At 47.9% G+C, this 21,324-nt stretch overlaps 2 protein-coding genes and 1 long non-coding RNA gene across 6 annotated transcripts in view; 1 reads left to right on the top strand and 2 right to left on the bottom strand.

Annotated features, from left to right (window-relative positions):
• The window catches only part of st3gal8 (ST3 beta-galactoside alpha-2,3-sialyltransferase 8), a 72,460-nt gene extending 62,327 nt beyond the window's left edge, over positions 1–10,133 (bottom strand). For 2 of the 3 annotated variants that reach the window (XM_056273824.1, XM_056273826.1), the window contains exon 1: positions 9,548–10,133. The gene's annotated coding sequence lies outside the window, so the exon portion shown is untranslated. The remainder of the gene's footprint in view (positions 1–9,547) is intronic. The other variant, XM_056273825.1, reaches the window with a different exon arrangement.
• Positions 10,134–11,000: 867 nt separating this feature from the next.
• Positions 11,001–21,324, top strand: part of LOC130106990 (uncharacterized) — a 73,771-nt gene continuing 63,447 nt past the window's right edge. For both annotated transcript variants that reach the window (XR_008809783.1, XR_008809784.1), the window contains exon 1: positions 11,001–11,395. This is a non-coding gene — a long non-coding RNA (uncharacterized LOC130106990). The remainder of the gene's footprint in view (positions 11,396–21,324) is intronic.
• LOC130106989 (uncharacterized) overlaps positions 15,588–21,324 on the bottom strand; it is a 53,342-nt gene continuing 47,605 nt past the window's right edge. Inside the window, exon 18 of the mRNA XM_056273372.1 lies at positions 15,588–16,987. Coding sequence (XP_056129347.1) covers positions 16,847–16,987 — 141 coding nt within the window. The 3' untranslated portion in view covers positions 15,588–16,846. The remainder of the gene's footprint in view (positions 16,988–21,324) is intronic.

The following is a 21,324-nucleotide window of genomic DNA, read 5'->3' as shown; positions in this document are numbered from 1 at the left end:
TATGGCTGCCATGGAGGCTGGCCTAATGAGTGGTACGTCTGTGTTGGTTTCCTTGGTCGGGGTGATCCTCTAACTGACTGCTAAACTACTGACAGCAGAGTATGGCTGCCACAGAGGCTGGCCTAATGAGTGGTACGTCTGTGTTGGTTTCCTTGGTCGGGGTGATATTCTAACTGACTGCTAAACTACTGACAGCAGAGTATGGCTGCCACGAAGGCTGGCCTAGTGTGTGGTACATCTGTGTTGGTTTCCTTGCTCGGGGTGATCCTCTAACTGACTGCTAAACTACTGACAGCAGAGTATGGCTGCCATGGAGGCTGGCCTAGTGTGTGGTACGTCTGTGTTGGTTTCCTTGGTCGGGGGGATCTTCTAACTGACTGCTAAACTACTGACAGCAGAGTATGGCTGCCATGGAGGCTGGCCTAATGAGTGGTACGTCTGTGTTGGTTTCCTTGCTCGGGGTGATCCTCTTACTGACTGCTAAACTACTGACAGCAGAGTATGGCTGCCATGGAGGCTGGCCTAGTGTGTGGTACGTCTGTGTTGGTTTCCTTGGTCGGGGTGATCCTCTAACTGACTGCTAAACTACTGACAGCAGAGTATGGCTGCCATGGAGGCTGGCCTAATGAGTGGTACGTCTGTGTTGGTTTCCTTGGTCGGTGTGATCCTCTAACTGACTGCTAAACTACTGACAGCAGAGTATGGCTGCCATGGAGGCTGGCCTAGTGTGTGGTACGTCTGTGTTGGTTTCCTTGCTCGGGGTGATCCTCTGACTGCTAAACTACTGACAGCAGAGTATGGCTGCCATGGAGTCTGGCCTAGTGAGTGGTACGTCTGTGTTGGTTTCCTTGGTCGGGGTGATCCTCTAACTGACTGCTAAACTACTGACAGCAGAGTATGGCTGCCTCGGAAGCTGGCCTAGTGAGTGGTACGTCTGTGTTGGTTTCCTTGGTCGGGGTGATCCTCTAACTGACTGCTAAACTACTGACAGCAGAGTATGGCTGCCTCGGAAGCTGGCCTAGTGTGTGGTACGTCTGTCTTGGTTTCCTTGGTCGGGGTGATCCTCTAACTGACTGCTAAACTACTGACAGCAGAGTATGGCTGCCATGGAGGCTGGCCTAATGAGTGGTACGTCTGTCTTGGTTTCCTTGCTCGGTGTGATCTTCTAACTGACTGCTAAACTACTGACAGCAGAGTATGGCTGCCATGGAGGCTGGCCTAATGAGTGGTACGTCTGTGTTGGTTTCCTTGCTCGGTGTGATCCTCTAACTGACTGCTAAACTACTGACAGCAGAGTATGGCTGCCATGGAGGCTGCCCTAATGAGTGGTACGTCTGTGTTGGTTTCCTTGCTCGGGGTGATCCTCTAACTGACTGCTAAACTACTGACAGCAGAGTATGGCTGCCATGGAGGCTGGCCTAGTGTGTGGTACGTCTGTGTTGGTTTCCTTGGTCAGGGGGATCTTCTAACTGACTGCTAAACTACTGACAGCAGAGTATGGCTGCCATGGAGGCTGGCCTAATGAGTGGTACGTCTGTGTTGGTTTCCTTGCTCGGGGTGATCCTCTTACTGACTGCTAAACTACTGACAGCAGAGTATGGCTGCCATGGAGGCTGGCCTAGTGTGTGGTACGTCTGTGTTGGTTTCCTTGGTCGGGGTGATCCTCTAACTGACTGCTAAACTACTGACAGCAGAGTATGGCTGCCATGGAGGCTGGCCTAATGAGTGGTACGTCTGTGTTGGTTTCCTTGGTCGGTGTGATCCTCTAACTGACTGCTAAACTACTGACAGCAGAGTATGGCTGCCATGGAGGCTGGCCTAGTGTGTGGTACGTCTGTGTTGGTTTCCTTGCTCGGGGTGATCCTCTGACTGCTAAACTACTGACAGCAGAGTATGGCTGCCATGGAGGCTGGCCTAGTGTGTGGTACGTCTGTGTTGGTTTCCTTGGTCGGGGTGATCTTCTAACTGACTGCTAAACTACTGACAGCAGAGTATGGCTGCCATGGAGTCTGGCCTAGTGAGTGGTACGTCTGTGTTGGTTTCCTTGGTCGGGGTGATCCTCTAACTGACTGCTAAACTACTGACAGCAGAGTATGGCTGCCTCGGAAGCTGGCCTAGTGAGTGGTACGTCTGTGTTGGTTTCCTTGGTCGGGGTGATCCTCTAACTGACTGCTAAACTACTGACAGCAGAGTATGGCTGCCTCGGAAGCTGGCCTAGTGTGTGGTACGTCTGTCTTGGTTTCCTTGGTCGGGGTGATCCTCTAACTGACTGCTAAACTACTGACAGCAGAGTATGGCTGCCATGGAGGCTGGCCTAATGAGTGGTACGTCTGTCTTGGTTTCCTTGCTCGGTGTGATCTTCTAACTGACTGCTAAACTACTGACAGCAGAGTATGGCTGCCATGGAGGCTGGCCTAATGAGTGGTACGTCTGTGTTGGTTTCCTTGCTCGGTGTGATCCTCTAACTGACTGCTAAACTACTGACAGCAGAGTATGGCTGCCATGGAGGCTGCCCTAATGAGTGGTACGTCTGTGTTGGTTTCCTTGGTCGGGGTGATCCTCTAACTGACTGCTAAACTACTGACAGCAGAGTATGGCTGCCATGGAGGCTGGCCTAATGAGTGGTACGTCTGTCTTGGTTTCCTTGCTCGGTGTGATCTTCTAACTGACTGCTAAACTACTGACAGCAGAGTATGGCTGCCATGGAGGCTGGCCTAATGAGTGGTACGTCTGTGTTGGTTTCCTTGCTCGGGGTGATCCTCTAACTGACTGCTAAACTACTGACAGCAGAGTATTGCTGCCATGGAGGCTGGCCTAATGAGTGGTACGTCTGTGTTGGTTTCCTTGCTCGGGGTGATCTTCTAACTGACTGCTAAACTACTGACAGCAGAGTATGGCTGCCATGGAGGCTGGCCTAGTGAGTGGTACATCTGTGTTGGTTTCCTTGCTCGGTGTGATCTTCTAACTGACTGCTAAACTACTGACAGCAGAGTATGGCTGCCATGGAGGCTGGCCTAATGAGTGGTACGTCTGTGTTGGTTTCCTTGTTCGGGGTGATCCTCTAACTGACTGCTAAACTACTGACAGCAGAGTATGGCTGCCATGGAGGCTGGCCTAGTGAGTGGTACGTCTGTGTTGGTTTCCTTGGTCGGTGTGATCCTCTAACTGACTGCTAAACTACTGACAGCAGAGTAGGCTGCCTCGGAAGCTGGCCTAGTGTGTGGTACGTCTGTGTTGGTTTCCTTGGTCGGGGTGATCCTCTAACTGACTGCTAAACTACTGACAGCAGAGTATTGCTGCCATGGAGGCTGGCCTAATGAGTGGTACGTCTGTGTTGGTTTCCTTGCTCGGGGTGATCTTCTAACTGACTGCTAAACTACTGACAGCAGAGTATGGCTGCCATGGAGGCTGGCCTAGTGAGTGGTACGTCTGTCTTGGTTTCCTTGGTCGGTGTGATCTTCTAACTGACTGCTAAACTACTGACAGCAGAGTATGGCTGCCATGGAGGCTGGCCTAATGAGTGGTACGTCTGTGTTGGTTTCCTTGGTCGGTGTGATCCTCTAACTGACTGCTAAACTACTGACAGCAGAGTATGGCTGCCATGGAGGCTGGCCTAGTGTGTGGTACGTCTGTGTTGGTTTCCTTGGTCGGGGTGATCTTCTAACTGACTGCTAAACTACTGACAGCAGAGTATGGCTGCCACAGAGGCTGGCCTAATGAGTGGTACGTCTGTGTTGGTTTCCTTGGTCGGTGTGATCCTCTAACTGACTGCTAAACTACTGACAGCAGAGTATGGCTGCCATGGAGGCTGCCCTAATGAGTGGTACGTCTGTGTTGGTTCCCTTGCTCGGGGTGATCTTCTAACTGACTGCTAAACTACTGACAGCAGAGTATGGCTGCCATGGAGGCTGGCCTAGTGAGTGGTACGTCTGTGTTGGTTTCCTTGGTCGGTGTGATCCTCTAACTGACTGCTAAACTACTGACAGCAGAGTATGGCTGCCATGGAGGCTGGCCTAGTGAGTGGTACGTCTGTGTTGGTTTCCTTGCTCGGTGTGATCTTCTAACTGACTGCTAAACTACTGACAGCAGAGTATGGCTGCCATGGAGGCTGGCCTAATGAGTGGTACGTCTGTGTTGGTTTCCTTGGTCGGTGTGATCCTCTAACTGACTGCTAAACTACTGACAGCAGAGTATGGCTGCCATGGAGGCTGGCCTAGTGTGTGGTACGTCTGTGTTGGTTTCCTTGCTCGGTGTGATCCTCTAACTGACTGCTAAACTACTGACAGCAGAGTATGGCTGCCATGGAGGCTGGCCTAGTGTGTGGTACGTCTGTGTTGGTTTCCTTGGTCGGTGTGATCCTCTAACTGACTGCTAAACTACTGACAGCAGAGTATGGCTGCCATGGAGGCTGGCCTAGTGTGTGGTACGTCTGTGTTGGTTTCCTTGGTCGGGGTGATCTTCTAACTGACTGCTAAACTACTGACAGCAGAGTATGGCTGCCATGGAGGCTGGCCTAATGAGTGGTACATCTGTGTTGGTTTCCTTGGTCGGGGTGATCCTCTAACTGACTGCTAAACTACTGACAGCAGAGTATGGCTGCCTCGGAAGCTGGCCTAGTGTGTGGTACGTCTGTGTTGGTTTCCTTGGTCGGGGTGATCCTCTAACTGACTGCTAAACTACTGACAGCAGAGTATTGCTGCCATGGAGGCTGGCCTAATGAGTGGTACGTCTGTGTTGGTTTCCTTGCTCGGGGTGATCTTCTAACTGACTGCTAAACTACTGACAGCAGAGTATGGCTGCCATGGAGGCTGGCCTAGTGTGTGGTACGTCTGTGTTGGTTTCCTTGGTCGGTGTGATCTTCTAACTGACTGCTAAACTACTGACAGCAGAGTATGGCTGCCATGGAGGCTGGCCTAATGAGTGGTACGTCTGTGTTGGTTTCCTTGGTCGGTGTGATCCTCTAACTGACTGCTAAACTACTGACAGCAGAGTATGGCTGCCATGGAGGCTGGCCTAGTGTGTGGTACGTCTGTGTTGGTTTCCTTGGTCGGGGTGATCTTCTAACTGACTGCTAAACTACTGACAGCAGAGTATGGCTGCCACAGAGGCTGGCCTAATGAGTGGTACGTCTGTGTTGGTTTCCTTGGTCGGTGTGATCCTCTAACTGACTGCTAAACTACTGACAGCAGAGTATGGCTGCCATGGAGGCTGCCCTAATGAGTGGTACGTCTGTGTTGGTTCCCTTGCTCGGGGTGATCTTCTAACTGACTGCTAAACTACTGACAGCAGAGTATGGCTGCCATGGAGGCTGGCCTAGTGAGTGGTACGTCTGTGTTGGTTTCCTTGGTCGGTGTGATCCTCTAACTGACTGCTAAACTACTGACAGCAGAGTATGGCTGCCATGGAGGCTGGCCTAATGAGTGGTACGTCTGTGTTGGTTTCCTTGCTCGGTGTGATCTTCTAACTGACTGCTAAACTACTGACAGCAGAGTATGGCTGCCATGGAGGCTGGCCTAATGAGTGGTACGTCTGTGTTGGTTTCCTTGGTCGGTGTGATCCTCTAACTGACTGCTAAACTACTGACAGCAGAGTATGGCTGCCATGGAGGCTGGCCTAGTGTGTGGTACGTCTGTGTTGGTTTCCTTGCTCGGTGTGATCCTCTAACTGACTGCTAAACTACTGACAGCAGAGTATGGCTGCCATGGAGGCTGGCCTAGTGTGTGGTACGTCTGTGTTGGTTTCCTTGGTCGGGGTGATCTTCTAACTGACTGCTAAACTACTGACAGCAGAGTATGGCTGCCATGGAGGCTGGCCTAATGAGTGGTACATCTGTGTTGGTTTCCTTGGTCGGGGTGATCCTCTAACTGACTGCTAAACTACTGACAGCAGAGTATGGCTGCCTCGGAAGCTGGCCTAGTGTGTGGTACGTCTGTGTTGGTTTCCTTGGTCGGTGTGATCTTCTAACTGACTGCTAAACTACTGACAGCAGAGTATGGCTGCCATGGAGGCTGGCCTAATGAGTGGTACGTCTGTGTTGGTTTCCTTGGTCGGTGTGATCCTCTAACTGACTGCTAAACTACTGACAGCAGAGTATGGCTGCCATGGAGGCTGGCCTAGTGTGTGGTACGTCTGTGTTGGTTTCCTTGCTCGGTGTGATCCTCTAACTGACTGCTAAACTACTGACAGCAGAGTATGGCTGCCATGGAGGCTGGCCTAGTGTGTGGTACGTCTGTGTTGGTTTCCTTGGTCGGTGTGATCCTCTAACTGACTGCTAAACTACTGACAGCAGAGTATGGCAGCCATGGAGGCTGGCCTAGTGTGTGGTACGTCTGTGTTGGTTTCCTTGGTCGGGGTGATCTTCTAACTGACTGCTAAACTACTGACAGCAGAGTATGGCTGCCTCGGAAGCTGGCCTAGTGTGTGGTACGTCTGTGTTGGTTTCCTTGGTCGGTGTGATCCTCTGACTGACTGCTAAACTACTGACAGCAGAGTATGGCTGCCTCGGAAGCTGGCCTAGTGTGTGGTACGTCTGTGTTGGTTTCCTTGGTCGGTGTGATCTTCTAACTGACTGCTAAACTACTGACAGCAGAGTATGGCTGCCATGGAGGCTGGCCTAATGAGTGGTACGTCTGTGTTGGTTTCCTTGGTCGGTGTGATCCTCTAACTGACTGCTAAACTACTGACAGCAGAGTATGGCTGCCATGGAGGCTGGCCTAATGAGTGGTACGTCTGTCTTGGTTTCCTTGCTCGGTGTGATCTTCTAACTGACTGCTAAACTACTGACAGCAGAGTATGGCTGCCATGGAGGCTGGCCTAATGAGTGGTACGTCTGTGTTGGTTTCCTTGGTCGGGGGGATCTTCTAACTGACTGCTAAACTACTGACAGCAGAGTATGGCTGCCATGGAGGCTGGCCTAATGAGTGGTACGTCTGTCTTGGTTTCCTTGGTCGGGGTGATCTTCTAACTGACTGCTAAACTACTGACAGCAGAGTATGGCTGCCATGGAGGCTGGCCTAATGAGTGGTACGTCTGTGTTGGTTTCCTTGGTCGGTGTGATCCTCTAACTGACTGCTAAACTACTGACAGCAGAGTATGGCTGCCATGGAGGCTGGCCTAATGAGTGGTACGTCTGTCTTGGTTTCCTTGCTCGGGGTGATCTTCTAACTGACTGCTAAACTACTGACAGCAGAGTATGGCTGCCATGGAGGCTGGCCTAATGAGTGGTACGTCTGTGTTGGTTTCCTTGGTCGGGGGGATCTTCTAACTGACTGCTAAACTACTGACAGCAGAGTATGGCTGCCATGGAGGCTGGCCTAATGAGTGGTACGTCTGTCTTGGTTTCCTTGGTCGGGGTGATCCTCTAACTGACTGCTAAACTACTGACAGCAGAGTATGGCTGCCATGGAGGCTGGCCTAATGAGTGGTACGTCTGTGTTGGTTTCCTTGGTCGGGGTGATCCTCTAACTGACTGCTAAACTACTGACAGCAGAGTATGGCTGCCATGGAGGCTGGCCTAGTGTGTGGTACGTCTGTCTTGGTTTCCTTGCTCGGGGTGATCCTCTAACTGACTGCTAAACTACTGACAGCAGAGTATGGCTGCCATGGAGGCTGGCCTAATGAGTGGTACGTCTGTGTTGGTTTCCTTGCTCGGGGTGATCCTCTAACTGACTGCTAAACTACTGACAGCAGAGTATGGCTGCCATGGAGGCTGGCCTAATGAGTGGTACGTCTGTGTTGGTTTCCTTGCTCGGGGTGATCCTCTAACTGACTGCTAAACTACTGACAGCAGAGTATGGCTGCCATGGAGGCTGGCCTAGTGTGTGGTACGTCTGTGTTGGTTTCCTTGCTCGGGGTGATCTTCTAACTGACTGCTAAACTACTGACAGCAGAGTATGGCTGCCATGGAGGCTGGCCTAGTGTGTGGTACATCTGTGTTGGTTTCCTTGGTCGGTGTGATCCTCTAACTGACTGCTAAACTACTGACAGCAGAGTATGGCTGCCATGGAGGCTGGCCTAATGAGTGGTACGTCTGTGTTGGTTTCCTTGCTCGGGGTGATCTTCTAACTGACTGCTAAACTACTGACAGCAGAGTATGGCTGCCATGGAGGCTGGCCTAATGTGTGGTACGTCTGTGTTGGTTTCCTTGGTCGGGGTGATCGTCTAACTGACTGTGTGTGATTATCAGTTATGGGGGTCAGGGTAGGTGGAAGATGCCTGCACCTACCCTGAAGGTCAGCGCTTTAGAAGGAAAAGAGACATCAGAAGACAGAGAGACAGACAGACAGACATGACAGACAGACAGATAGACAGACACACACATGATAGATAGAGACAGGCACAGACTTGACAGACACAGACAGACAGACAGCCAGAATGTCAGACAGACACAGACATGACAGATAGACACACAGACATGACAGCCAGACAGACAGACAGACAGACAGACAGACAGACAGACAGAGACACAGGCTTGAAAGACAGACAGACACAGACATGGCAGACAGACAGACACACACAGACACACAAACATGGCAGACAGACACAGACAGACACAGACATGACAACAAGACAGACACACAAACATGACAGACAGACACACACACACATGATAGACAGAGACAGACACAGACAGACAGAATGTCAGACAGACACAGACATGACAGACAGACATGACAGATAGACACACAGACACAGACATGACAGACAGACATGACAGGCAGACACACACATGATAGACAGAGACAGACACAGACTTGACAGACACAGACAGACAGACAGACAGACAGATAGATAGATGACTAGACAGATAGATAGAGTGATAGACAGACGGACAGATAGGTACAGATAGACAGATGGACAGAGTGAGACAGATATTTAACCTCTCCACTCAAAACATCAGTTTGTTTGCCACAAGATCCAAGTCCACAGACCGTCTGGTTCTGTCTTCCTGCTCTTTATGTACGTTCGTGTTGAAACAAGGTGTCCACCGTTCATTTAAACATGTCAAGCTCAGCCCGTTATTCACCAAACCCTCCCTCCCTGTCTGTGTCTCTCTCACACACACACAGACAGACAGGGAGGGAGAGAGACAGAGACAGAGAGACAGGCAGAGAGATACAGAGAGAGAGAGAGAGAGAGAGACAGACAGACAGAGACAGAGAGAGAGACAGACAGAGACAGTGAGAGAGGGAGACAGACAGAGACAGAGAGACAGGCAGAGAGATACAGAGAGAGACAGACAGAGACAGAGAGACAGGCAGAGAGATACAGAGAGAGACAGACAGAGACAGAGAGACAGACAGAGAGACAGAGAGAGAGAGAGAGGGGAAGAGAGAGACAGTGACAGACAGAAACAGACAGAGAGGGAGAGAGAGAGAGAGAGAGAGAGAGAGAGAGAGAGAGAGAGAGAGAGAGAGAGAGAGAGAGGGAGGGGGAGAGGGAGAGAGAGAGAGAGAGAGAGAGAGAGAGAGAGAGAGAGAGAGAGCGGGGGAGGGAGGGAGGGGGAGAAAGTTTACATGGCAGTTTGTTCTCAGTGAAGTTTCCTCACCCGCTTCCGACAGGAAGACGTAGCGGCTTTAACTCGTCTGTTTTCCTCCGTTAGTCTGTCTTCATCCAGCTGTGTCCCACACAGAACCAGTCCAAACCAGTACCACGACCACTACCGCTACCGCTACCACTACCAGTACCAGTACCAGTCCAGGGGTTTCTGAGCGGAACCAGTTCGTCGGCGGAGTCTTACAGGAACTTTCCGAAGTTCGCCTCCGCCTCGGCCCGACGAACAAATCAAACTGCTCCGAGTCAAAGGGCGACTCTAACTTCGGCCAGATGCGATTAGAAAGCGGACTTACGTGAGAGGAAGAGGAAGAGGAGGAGGAGGAGGAGGAGGACGGGCTGGGGTGGACGAGCAGTCCGCACAGAAAAGGCCAAGTGTTCTTTTCTTCTTCTTCTTCTTTGTGGAGCGTCATCTGGGCATGATGCAGATAGGCCTGCCCTCCACCCCGCGCTCTCTCTCTCTCTCTCTCTCCCCCGCTCTGGCTCTAGGTCGCTCTACCTCCCTCACCCTCCCGCTCTGTCTGTCTGTCTGTCTGTCTCTCTCTTTCTCTCGCTATCGCTCTCCCCCTCCTTCCCCCCTCTCTCTCTCTCTCTCTCTGTATGCGTATGCGTAGGTGATTTAACCCTCCAGCAGTTTGCAACTGATCATTTCATCTCTAACGTTACCAGGAGGGGCGGGGCGTTCCGGCATCATGTGGTTAATATTACCAGGAGGGGCGGGGCGTTCCGGCATCCTGTGGTTAATATTACCAGGAGGGGCGGGGCGTTCCGGCATCCTGTGGTAAACGTTACCAGGAGGGGCGGGGCGTTATGGCATCCTGTACTTAACGTTACGAGGAGGGGCGGGGCGTTCTGGCATCCTGTGGTTAACGTTACCAGGGGGCGGGGCGTTTTGTTTGACAGTAGTGTCAGTAAAATTGTTGTCAATACGTTTCATTAGTTTTTCAGTATGTGTTTTTGTAAAATGTGTCATGTGTTAATAATGTATAGTTAATACATAAATATAATCTGAATCAATGGTGTTAAGAAATTCTTGAGGTTTGTTATAATTTGTGCAAATAAGTTAAGAAAGTATAGTAATGCATGTGAAGAATAACACAAATTCAAAAAATGTAACACAATTTGTGCAAATAAGTTATTTTTTAATGTGCATTACTATAATTTTTGAACGTTGTTATGCAACTTGTAATACATGTTATAGTGCTCATGCATTTTAGATGTTTTTAGCGTGCTTCTTGTACATGTGATTTTATCTTATATACAGGACAGTTTCTTTAAACTTTAAAGTCACAGTGTCATGCGGAAGTTCTGTTCTTATCTCCGCGTACAAGCTGCGCCGTTGCGTTAGCGGGCCGAGGGACACCCCCACCTGGTCACGTGTCAGCGGAGCGCGGTCTGAGGGCGGCGGCCATCTTGGATAGGCTGCGGGGCTCAGGGCACTTCCGCCGAACAGTCCTCCAGCCTCTCCTCAGAAATACGCTCCAGTTTGATCGTGTATTCTGACCAGTTGTGTAGACGGTCTGGAAACGAGAGATAAGACCGTTATCTTATAGTGCAGCCATGCAAACAGCCCGTCACACAAACCTGCTGTCCTGAGGCCAGAGAGGAAGTGGACTTGGTGAGGAGAGGACTGGGACCAAACCAGTTGGTGGATAGTGGGAGTAGCTGTCAGACTGGCTGTCTTTCTTTCTGTTTCTGTCTGTTTAGCCGAGTCTGCCCAGAGGTCATTAATCCCGTGTGCAGTACCCGCCTATATGCCGCAATCCCAAGACCGACCAGAATACCAACGCACAGCGCGACCCTGCCTGACAACACACTGACCAACGTCCCTGACCGCAGAGTAGTAAGTGGAATAGTAATGGATGACACTACAGTGAGTGACCATCTGCCGGTCTTTGCAATAATCCAGAGCTGTACCATGACCAAGAAAGATACCAAAACCTGCAAAATGACAAGGCACATAACACAAGATGCTATCAATTATTTTAAAGAAGACCTAATGAAACATGAATGGAATAAAGTTTATGTAGAAGATGCAAACGAGGCCTATGAATAATTTCTGTCCATTATAGTAACGCTGTATGGAAAAAAAGTCCACTCGTAAGGAAAGTAGATAAACAAATATATGCTGAAAAACCAAGGTTAACTAAAGGAATACTAAGTGTATGTAAGAAGAAACATTTATTATATAAAGAATTTTTTTAAAGAAAAGAGCTATAGAAGCTGATCAAAAATATAAGATATATAAAAACAAATTAACTAGAATTATGAGAATCAGCAAAAAGGATTATTACAGTAAATTACTAGAGGACAACAAAAACAATATTAAACAAACATGGAATGTATTAAATGATATTATTAAAAAAGGAAGTGGGAAGGCAGGATACCCCAACCATTTCCTGACTAGAAATAATTCAACTATTACTATAGTTTAATTATTACTCAACTATTACTATTAAGAGTTCAACTATTCAACATGGCCATGGTTGCAAACGAGTTCAATAAGTTTGTTGTCAGTGTTGGTCCTGATTTGGCTGAGGAAATTGCAAAGACCGGTAGCGGAGATAACGTGGAAAGCAAGAAAACATCTGTTAAAGAATCCATATTTATAAAGGGAACAAATGAAAAGGAAATTATTGACAGTTAAAAATTTCAAGAACAAGAAGTCCACCGACTTGGATGGAATAGACATGTTTATGTTCAAAAATATCATCGAATGCATTGCAAAACCTTTGTCTCACATCTGTAACCGATCCCTACAAACCGGTGGTTTTCCAAACAAAATGACAACAGCAAAAGTTATACCAATCTATAAGTCTGGTGACAGACACAACTCATCTTCAGCCGCTTCTCCGGGGTCGGGTCGCGGTGGCAGCAAGCTAAGTAGGGCACTCCAGACGTCCCTCTCCCCAGCAACGCCCTCCAGCTCCTCCTGGGGGGATCCCGAGGTGTTCCCAGGCCAGATTTGACGTGTAGTCCCTCCAGCGAGTTGTGGGTCTACCCCGGGGTCTCCTCCCAGTTGGCCGTGCCCGGTAAACCTTCAAAGGAAGGCGCCCAGGAGGCATCCTAATCAGATGCCCGAACCATCTCAATTGGCTCCTTTCGATGCGAAGGAGCAGCGGCTCTACTCCAAGCTCCCTCCGGATGTCCGAGCTCCCGCTCAATCCTACCCGCACTCATGAACAAGACCCCGAGATACTTGAACTCCTTCACTTGGGGCAGCAACACATCCCCAACCCGGAGGGAGCAATCCACCATTTTCCGGTAGAGAACCATGGCCTCAGACTTGGAGGTGCTGACTCTCATCCCGGCCATTTCACACTCAGCTGCAAACCGCCCCAGTGCTCACTGGAGGTCGCGTTCTGATGAAGCCAACAAAACCACATCATCTGCGAAGAGCAGAGATGCAATTCTGAGGTTCCCAAAACGGACACACTCCTCACCTTGGCTGCACCTTGAGATCCTGTCCATGAATATCACAAACAGAATCGGAGACAAGGGACAACCTTGGTGGAGTCCGACACCCACCGAAGACGTGTTTGACTTTGTGCCTAGAATGCAGACACAGCTCTCACTTTGGTTATACAAGGACCGGATGGCTTGTAGCAACTGCCCCGGTACCCCATACTCCCACAGTACCCCCCACAGAGTGCAACGGTGTACAAGGTCGTAAGCCTTCTCCAAGTCCACAAAACACATGTAGACTGGCTAGTCAAACTCTCATGTCTCTCTCAGCACTTCCGCAAGGGTAAAGAGTTGGTCCGTTGTTCCACGGCCAGGACGGAATCCGCATTGTTCCTGCTGGATCTGAGGTTCGACAATCGGTCGGCGCCTCCTTTCAAGCACCCTAGAATAGACTTTCCCAGGGAGGCTAAGCAGCGTGATGCCCCGATAATTGGAGCACATCCTCCGGTCCCCTCTTTTGAATATGGGAACCACCACCCCAGTCTGCCACTCCACAGGTACTGTGTCAACCAAGACAGCCCAACAATGTCCAGAGCCTTCAGCATCTCAGGGCGAATCTCATCCAGACCGGTGCCTTGCCACTGACGAACTTTTTAACTACCTCAGAGACCTCTACCAGGGATATGGGTGGGGCTTCGCCTGAGTCTTCAGACTCTACCTCCTCCACTTAGGATGTGTTAGTCGGGTTCAGGATCTCCTCAAAGTGTCCTTTCCACCGCTCGACAACATCCCCAGTCCGGGTCAGCAGTTCCCCTCCCCGGCTGAACACAGCCTGAGTTAAGCCTTGCTTCCCCTTCCTGAGTCACCGGATGGTTTGCCAGAACTTCCTTAAGGCCAACCGAAAGTCCTCCTCCATAGCCTCGCCGAACTCCTCCCACACCCAAATTTTTGCTTTCGCGACCGCCGAAGCGGCAGCCCTTCTGGCCTCCCGGTACCTGTCTGCTGCTTCAGGAGACCCCTGGGCCAACCAAGTCCAAAAGGCCTCCTTCTTCAGCCTGACAGCTTCCCTCACCACCAGTGTCCACCAGCGGGTTCTTGGGTTACCACCTCGACAGGCACCGATGACCTTTTGACCACAGCTCCTGCCTGCCACATCTACAATAGAGGCGGTTTACCCTGAGCTGCTCACGCCACACTGTCTGCTACTCCTGTTTTATGTTGGATGTTGTGGTGTATTGTTTTAATTACTTTCATAGTTTTTTATTATTCTTTTTTATGTCTTTTGTTGCTGATTTACGTGATTTTAGCATGTAGCACTCTCAGCTTTTCCTTTAAGTGAAAACTGCATTATAAGTAAAATTAGATATATAATACTATAATTATGTATTATTATTATTATGCTGTTCTTTTCTATTCCGTTTTATTAGGTCCTGACAGCGCACTAAGGTCATCACCATGGTGACCTGTAACTGACCCTGAGTCAGCAGCATGTGGCTTCAGGGGGAGATGTGGTTGGTAGATTTAGGCTAAATAAATTAGTCTGACACTAACAGGAGAGATAACAGACTGGAGAGACACACGGAGAGATTTAATAGAGGACGTCCAGAGGGCCATGGTACATTGTTTTTTCTGGGAGTGGTCAGTGACGTCACATAGTTACTCCTTCCTCTGATAGTGAACAGAGGATCTGTCTTTGACCGGTTCACTTGGTAACTTTTAACCTTCACCAACGGTTTAGTTAGCCAAGCTTCCGCTGACGACCAGCCTGCTAGTTTATTGATGGAAACATGCTACGCGTAAAATTTCTGCTTTCCTAAAGTACATATCATACTATAGCGAATTCGGGGGGTCGACTACATTAACCAGTCGACTAAAGGGTCCGGATCCTTTAATCGTGCGGGAGACCCGGGTTCGCTTCCCGGCTGCGGCACTTCCTGGCTGCCCCCTTCGAATTCGCTACAGTACTACGACAGAGCAGTAATCTGAGCTGCAGTGCCGGCTGAATGAATAGTCCCGTCTTTCTCTGGAAGAAAATGGAGTTTGAAAAACTGTCCCCAGACTACAGGGCATGGGATAAACTGTACGTACATCCTGTAAAACTGAGGGCACACATCCGTTTAGGTTTTTTATCTTTGCTAGTGAGTACACTGCAGGCTCTGTACTACTGCATCCATGGAACTCACCACCGCTTGATCAGGTCACCAACACAAGTCCTGTCCAGAAAGACGCCACTTAATTCGGTTGTCTCTCCAACCAGGAAAAAGCCATTGAGGAGGACACGACAAGACTTCTGAGTAGTTTGACGAAACTGAACTAGTGGGTCGGACAAGTGGGGGAAAAAGCAAGGGAAAGTGATTCAGTGGTCTGGAACCAGGCTACTAAAACAACTAACCTCCTAGTCCATAGTTATGTATTGCTATCAATGGTTTATTCAGTCTACCTTCATGAACTGCTCACCTGTTAGACTGGACTCCAACCCTTTAAAAGCACCAGGCCATCTTGGGCATCCGCTTTCAAATCCCAACAACAGTATTGTAGTCTACATTGTAGTCTCAAAGAAACCTGCTCTAAAAACTTCACATATACCTTGTGAGAATGTTTATCTTGATAATAATGAGAAGGCAGAGAAATTGTTTCAATTTCAGTATTTATTGTATTTTAAAGCCATGATAAAAACATCAACCATAGGAACCATAACAACGATACTGCTGACATCAGGAGGTTAGCATGCAAAACCTCATATTGACACCGGGGTCAGGTAAGGCATCTAAACATCACCACTAATCATATTGAGCAACTATTACAAATACTAAGCCACTAATCTGATGAGCACAGGCAGCCCACTTCTCCACACTTCACCAGAAGTTTGTGTCGTTTTGTCTTGTTGACATCAGCAACACTACATGGTTGTCACAGACACGTGTCCTCACACTGATAAATCCTATAATGCACTGCTAGAACGTACGTTACTGGCTTGTGTCGAAGCCCGGGCGGTGGCCAGGTTGTCACTCTAATTTCTAGCCAAGTACGCATGACCTAAAAGAAAACATGTGTTTTGCTCGTAATGAAGTCAAATCCTCAGACTTTACAAGGCCTCCTTCTGAGGAAATCATCAAAGCAGCTCTGACATCCAGTCTCTTTCTGCTGTCTAGAGATGGCTGTCATTCTTTCCCTACCTTTACCCAGAATCCCTTTCATTACTGTGGTATGGGACACTGCACAGTACTGGGTGAAAAACAAGATGTATTAAAGTTCAGGAGTTTTTCAGGGGAGGGCCTTTGTGGGTTTAGGTTCTCCACATCCAGGGTTTCCAACAAGCCCATTCAGCTGGGAACCAGAGCCCCCTGGTCGTCACTAGGAGAACTGCAGCCAGGCTGAGGCACCTCTGGTTAGGGTGTAACATCAAGTCAAGTCAGTTTTATTTGTATAGCCCAATTTCACTAATTACAATTTTTTTCCTCAAGGGGCTTTACAGCAACACATCATCCACTGCTATCTATCAATGCAGTTGTGTTGTACAAACTCAACATGGAAGCAGGCATCTCGGAGTGTCCTCTGTTGAAAGCACTAACCCACCATTAACATTACCTACCATGGCAGATGTATTCTGTTTGTTTACAGGAGGTAGAGACACGTTACCAGAAGCCAGGCACTGATGCAGAAAACCCAGCGTGAGACAGACTCAGCAGATTAACAATAATACTGTTGCTATTAAGAATAGTCCGTTTGGAGTACTTATCTACATGCATGTCCATTCATGTCGTCGTCTCAGTGTTTGATCCTGAAATCTGTTGGTATGTGTTAGAGGATATGTAGTTCTTTGTGTTTTAGAATATAAACATGAAGAAGAGTGGCAGTGGGAGTATCTCCACATCAGGGTGTGCTGTTTCTATTGGATAACACAGCGGCAGGTAGCAGGGTAGTTGTCTGTGCTGACATTGTGTTCATTTCCATAGACGTAGTAAACAAAGCTGTCCCCTTTCCATTTATAGGTGACCTTAGTGACTGGAATCAGTTCTATAGTCTGCCTCTGCAAAGAGAGAGAGAGAGAGAAACAGAAAGACATGTCATGTGACTTAACACCGTCATCTGTGGTCAGAGTTTCTCTCTGATCAAGCAAGGACAACTTTAATTATACACCACATTTCATTCCAGTGGAAGGACATGTCATTCGGAGTGTGGGCTACAACGGAAGTTGCAGTCATAAAAACGATGTGGATGGTATACAAAATAAAAACAGACAATACTAGCATGCAGTTATCAATGTCCTCAATACATTCTCATAGTGTGTCAAGAGGGTTCAGGTTCGGGGAGATATACAGTTGTGTGTCATTAGCATAATTATGGTAACACACATTATGTTTCTTGATAAGTTGGCCAAGAGGCAACAAGTACAAACTGAACAATAACTGGCCTAAAATTGACCCCTGGGGAACACCAAATAGAGAAAATATTTTATTTGATCAAACCCATTGAGACAGAAAATATATTTTTGTAATGAGTAAGACTATAGGGGAGATGAGTATGCCTTTTGATATGTTCACTCACTAGTCTTGCTAAATGACCATTCAGGTTTTGTCATACAACTGTCGTACCAGGGGTGTGGCTATTCTATGGAATAAGAAGCTCGACTCATTGATAAATGTGGTTAGGCTTGGTGTTGACTGGTGCATTGCAACACAGTTTACTCACAATGATAGGGAATTCTTTATACTTAATGTGTATACACCCTAGGAATGCCAGCAGAATGAGGATGAATATTTAAATAGGCTTGCATTCATCAATTCCTTTATTTAAGATAATACTTCTTCCAGTGTGTATGTCACTGGGGATTTGAATGTGGATATCTCAGACAGGAACTTATTATTTGCTAATCACATGGCTCAGTTCTGTCAGGATAATAATCTTACAGTGGTGCTTGAAAGTTTGTGAACCCTTTAGTATATTTCTGCATAAATATGACCTAAAATATCATCAGATTTTCACAAAAGTCCTAAAAGTAGATAAAGAGAATCCAATTAAACAAACGAGACAAAAATATTATACTTGGTCATTTATTTATTGAGGAAAATGATCCAATATTACATATCTGTGAGGGGCAAAAGTATGTGAACCTGTAGGATTAGCATTTAATTTGAAGGTGACATTAGAGTCAGGTGTTTTCAATCAATGGGATGACAATCAGGTGTGGGCACCCTGTTTTATTTAAAGAACAGGGATCTATCAAAGTCTGGTCTTCACAGCACATGTTTGTGGAAGTGTATCATGGCAAGAACAAAGGAGACTTCTGAGGACCTCAGAAAAAGCGTTGTTGATGCTCATCAAGCTGGAAAAGGTTACAAAACCATCTCTAAAGAGTTTGGACTCCACCAATCCACAGTCAGAGAGATTGTGTACAAATGGAGGAAATTCAAGACCATTGTTACCCTTCCCAGGAGTGGTCAACCATCAAAGATAACTCCAAGAGCAAGGCGTGTAATAGTCGGCCAGGTCACAAAGGAACCCAGGGTAACTTCTAAGCAACTAAAGGCCTCTCTTACATTGGCTAATGGTAATGTTCATGAGTCCACCACCAGGAGAACACTGAACAACAATGGTGTGCATGGCAGGGTTGCAAGGAGAAAGCCACTGCTCTCCAAAAAGCACACTGCTGCCCATCTGCAGTTTGCTAAAAATCATGTGGACAAGCCAGAAGGCTACTAGAAAAACATTTTGTGGACGGATGAGACCAAGATAGAACTTTTTGGTTTAAATGAGAAACGTTATGTTTGGAGAAAGGAAAACACTGCATTCCAGCATAACAACCTTATCCCATCTGTGAAAGATGGTGGTGGTAGTATCATGGTTTGGGCCTGTTTTGCTGTGGTTTGGGCCTGTTTTGCTGCATCTGGGCCAGGACAGCTTTCCATCATTGTTGGAACAATGAATTCTGAATTACACCAGCGAATTCTTAAGGAAAATGTCAGGCCATCTGTCTGTGAACTGAATCTCAAGAGAACGTGGGTCATGCAGCAAGACAACAACCCTAACACACAAGTCGTTCTACCAAAGAATGGTTAAAGAAGAATAAAGTTAATGTTTTGGAATGGCCAAGTCAAAGTCCTGACCTTAAAGGAGCAATAGGTGGCCGTTGAGTTTGGGCAGAACTTAGAAATATTTTCAAGCCGAATTCGACACCGCCCTTCCCAATCAGAAAGCACCAGGATGCCTGCAAAGCCACGCCCTGAGAACACATACACACGCCAGACACACCAGCTGATCGAAGCAAAAGCATTTCACCTGAGACAAGTATCATTCTGAGCGGAGCCGAATTAGCTGTACCGAATGATGTCACACACGTAAGAGAAAACTAACTTTATTATTATGATGAACGTAAACAACGAACAAGTCTATTGTTAGCAATCACGACTGGCTCGCTAGGTAGCTAGCAGGCAGCTATGTGTTAGCAACCGACCTTTGTGTACGCGCAACTGTTATGCGCATAACAAACGCGTGTGTCTCTGAGGGTTTGACAGACAGCTCGCTCATTCCAATCATTTGACTTGGTCGTTCGTTTGATTGGATGTCGTTGTTAGAGATGAAACAAACAGATGGCCCAACACAGAAGGCCAAACTGCTCAGGACAAGACTCAGCAGTCTATCTACACCTAAAGGAGAAGACACACTCCTTCGAGGACAGCAACGTACACATTTTGGACAGGGAAGATAGATGGTTTGAAAGAGGGGTGAAGGAAGCCATCTATGTGAAACTGGAAAAACCATCCCTCAACAGAGGAGGAGGTCTGCGACACCACTTATCTCCCACTTACAATGCCGTCCTTTCATCTCTACCCCGGAGATTCAAAAGCTTAGCCTCCAAGAACAACAGTCGCTCACTAACGGCTCCAACGACTCATGACCACTGAATGGAGTACTAACGAAGTCAAAACTAACACCTCCAATGACTGTCGTTGCTAAACATCGGAACACAAAAGAGCCATTGACATCAATAGCTCTGATAACGACTCCAAAGAGGCTTAATATCTTGAGTTTCATCACAGCCAGTCAGACTAGCTGGGTCTAGTCAGAGAGGCACGAACTGATGAAGCCTCTTGGATGAGAGGCGAAACGTCTTCACGGATATATAACCAAGTCCAGTTGCACTTGATTCAATTCCTTTGGATAAGTTGCAATTAGTCTTATTCCAGCTGCTTGAGTGTTAGTCCTTTTCTCTATACATCTGCTGCTGGTTCCTAGTGGAAACTAGCGGGATCTTGTTCTTGCTGCAGCTGTCTTATTCTAGCTGTAGCTGTTTTTCATCTAGTGTGTCCTTAAATATTTCTTGTTGCCTGGCTGTTTTGACTTAGTTATCCTTTTAGCTTATAAATATATCCCTTGGTAACTTGCTGTTTGCAGTTTTAATAGTATTGTGTGAGGTTTGATAGAGTTTTACATGAGTGTCCAGTTTCTGGGCAATAAGCCTATTTTCAGTGTACCTCTTTGGCCAATTGGGTGTTAAGTGGCCAGGGTGTGGCCTGCACTCATGGGAGACAATTAGCAATCAGTGTTCTTTAAATCACTGCTGCTACTTGGAAGCTTCCAAGTGTCAGGCAAACAAGCCTAGCTTGAACGAAGGCTAGAGTGAACAAAGGCAAGCGCGACTTTTTCAAGCCAAGACTTCGACAAGCAAGGACTGCTCTTTTTAGATCCGGTCAGTCATCTGTATTTTGTGTACCTAGTATAGACTATGTGTTTCCTTCGCATTCCTGTCCTTTCCTCTTCCCGGGGCTGGCATAGGCATTGGGTCACTCCTAGGCGCTGTGACCCTACCAATCTCATCTATCCCACTCTCTCCACTCACGTTGAGCAAGTGGTGATGGGAGGGCTCTGGAATTGCCAGTTTGCGGTGCCGAAAGCTGAGTTTATCTCAGGCTACGCATCCTTGCTCCCCCTCAACTTTCTTGCTCTAACTGAGACCTGGATCATGCCAGAAAACACTACCACACCCACAGCTTTGTCTGATGTGTACTCTTTTTCTGACGATCCCAGAGCTGGGAGGCAGGGTGGTGGTACTGGCCTGCTAATCTCCCTGAAATCAAAATACTCTCTTTTTTACATTCCACAATTTTCTCCGCCCTCTTTTGAATTTCATGCTGTTACTGTCTTATCCAGTTAAACTCACCATTGTGGTTGTGTACTGCCCACCAGGCCCCATTGGTAAGTTTCTGGAGGAGCTTGACACACTTGTCTCACACTTTCCTGTTGATGACTCTGCACTTAACCTTCTCAGTGACTTCAACATCCACACTAACAAGCTAGATCCTCTTCTCTCTTTCCTCTCCTCCTTTGACCTTCACCTCTCACCCTCTCCTGCTACCCACAAGGGCG

This window comes from Lampris incognitus, chromosome 2, assembly GCF_029633865.1.
Source record: "Lampris incognitus isolate fLamInc1 chromosome 2, fLamInc1.hap2, whole genome shotgun sequence".
Lineage (NCBI taxonomy): Eukaryota > Metazoa > Chordata > Actinopteri > Lampriformes > Lampridae > Lampris > Lampris incognitus.
This window is presented reverse-complemented; position numbering and strand designations above follow the sequence as displayed.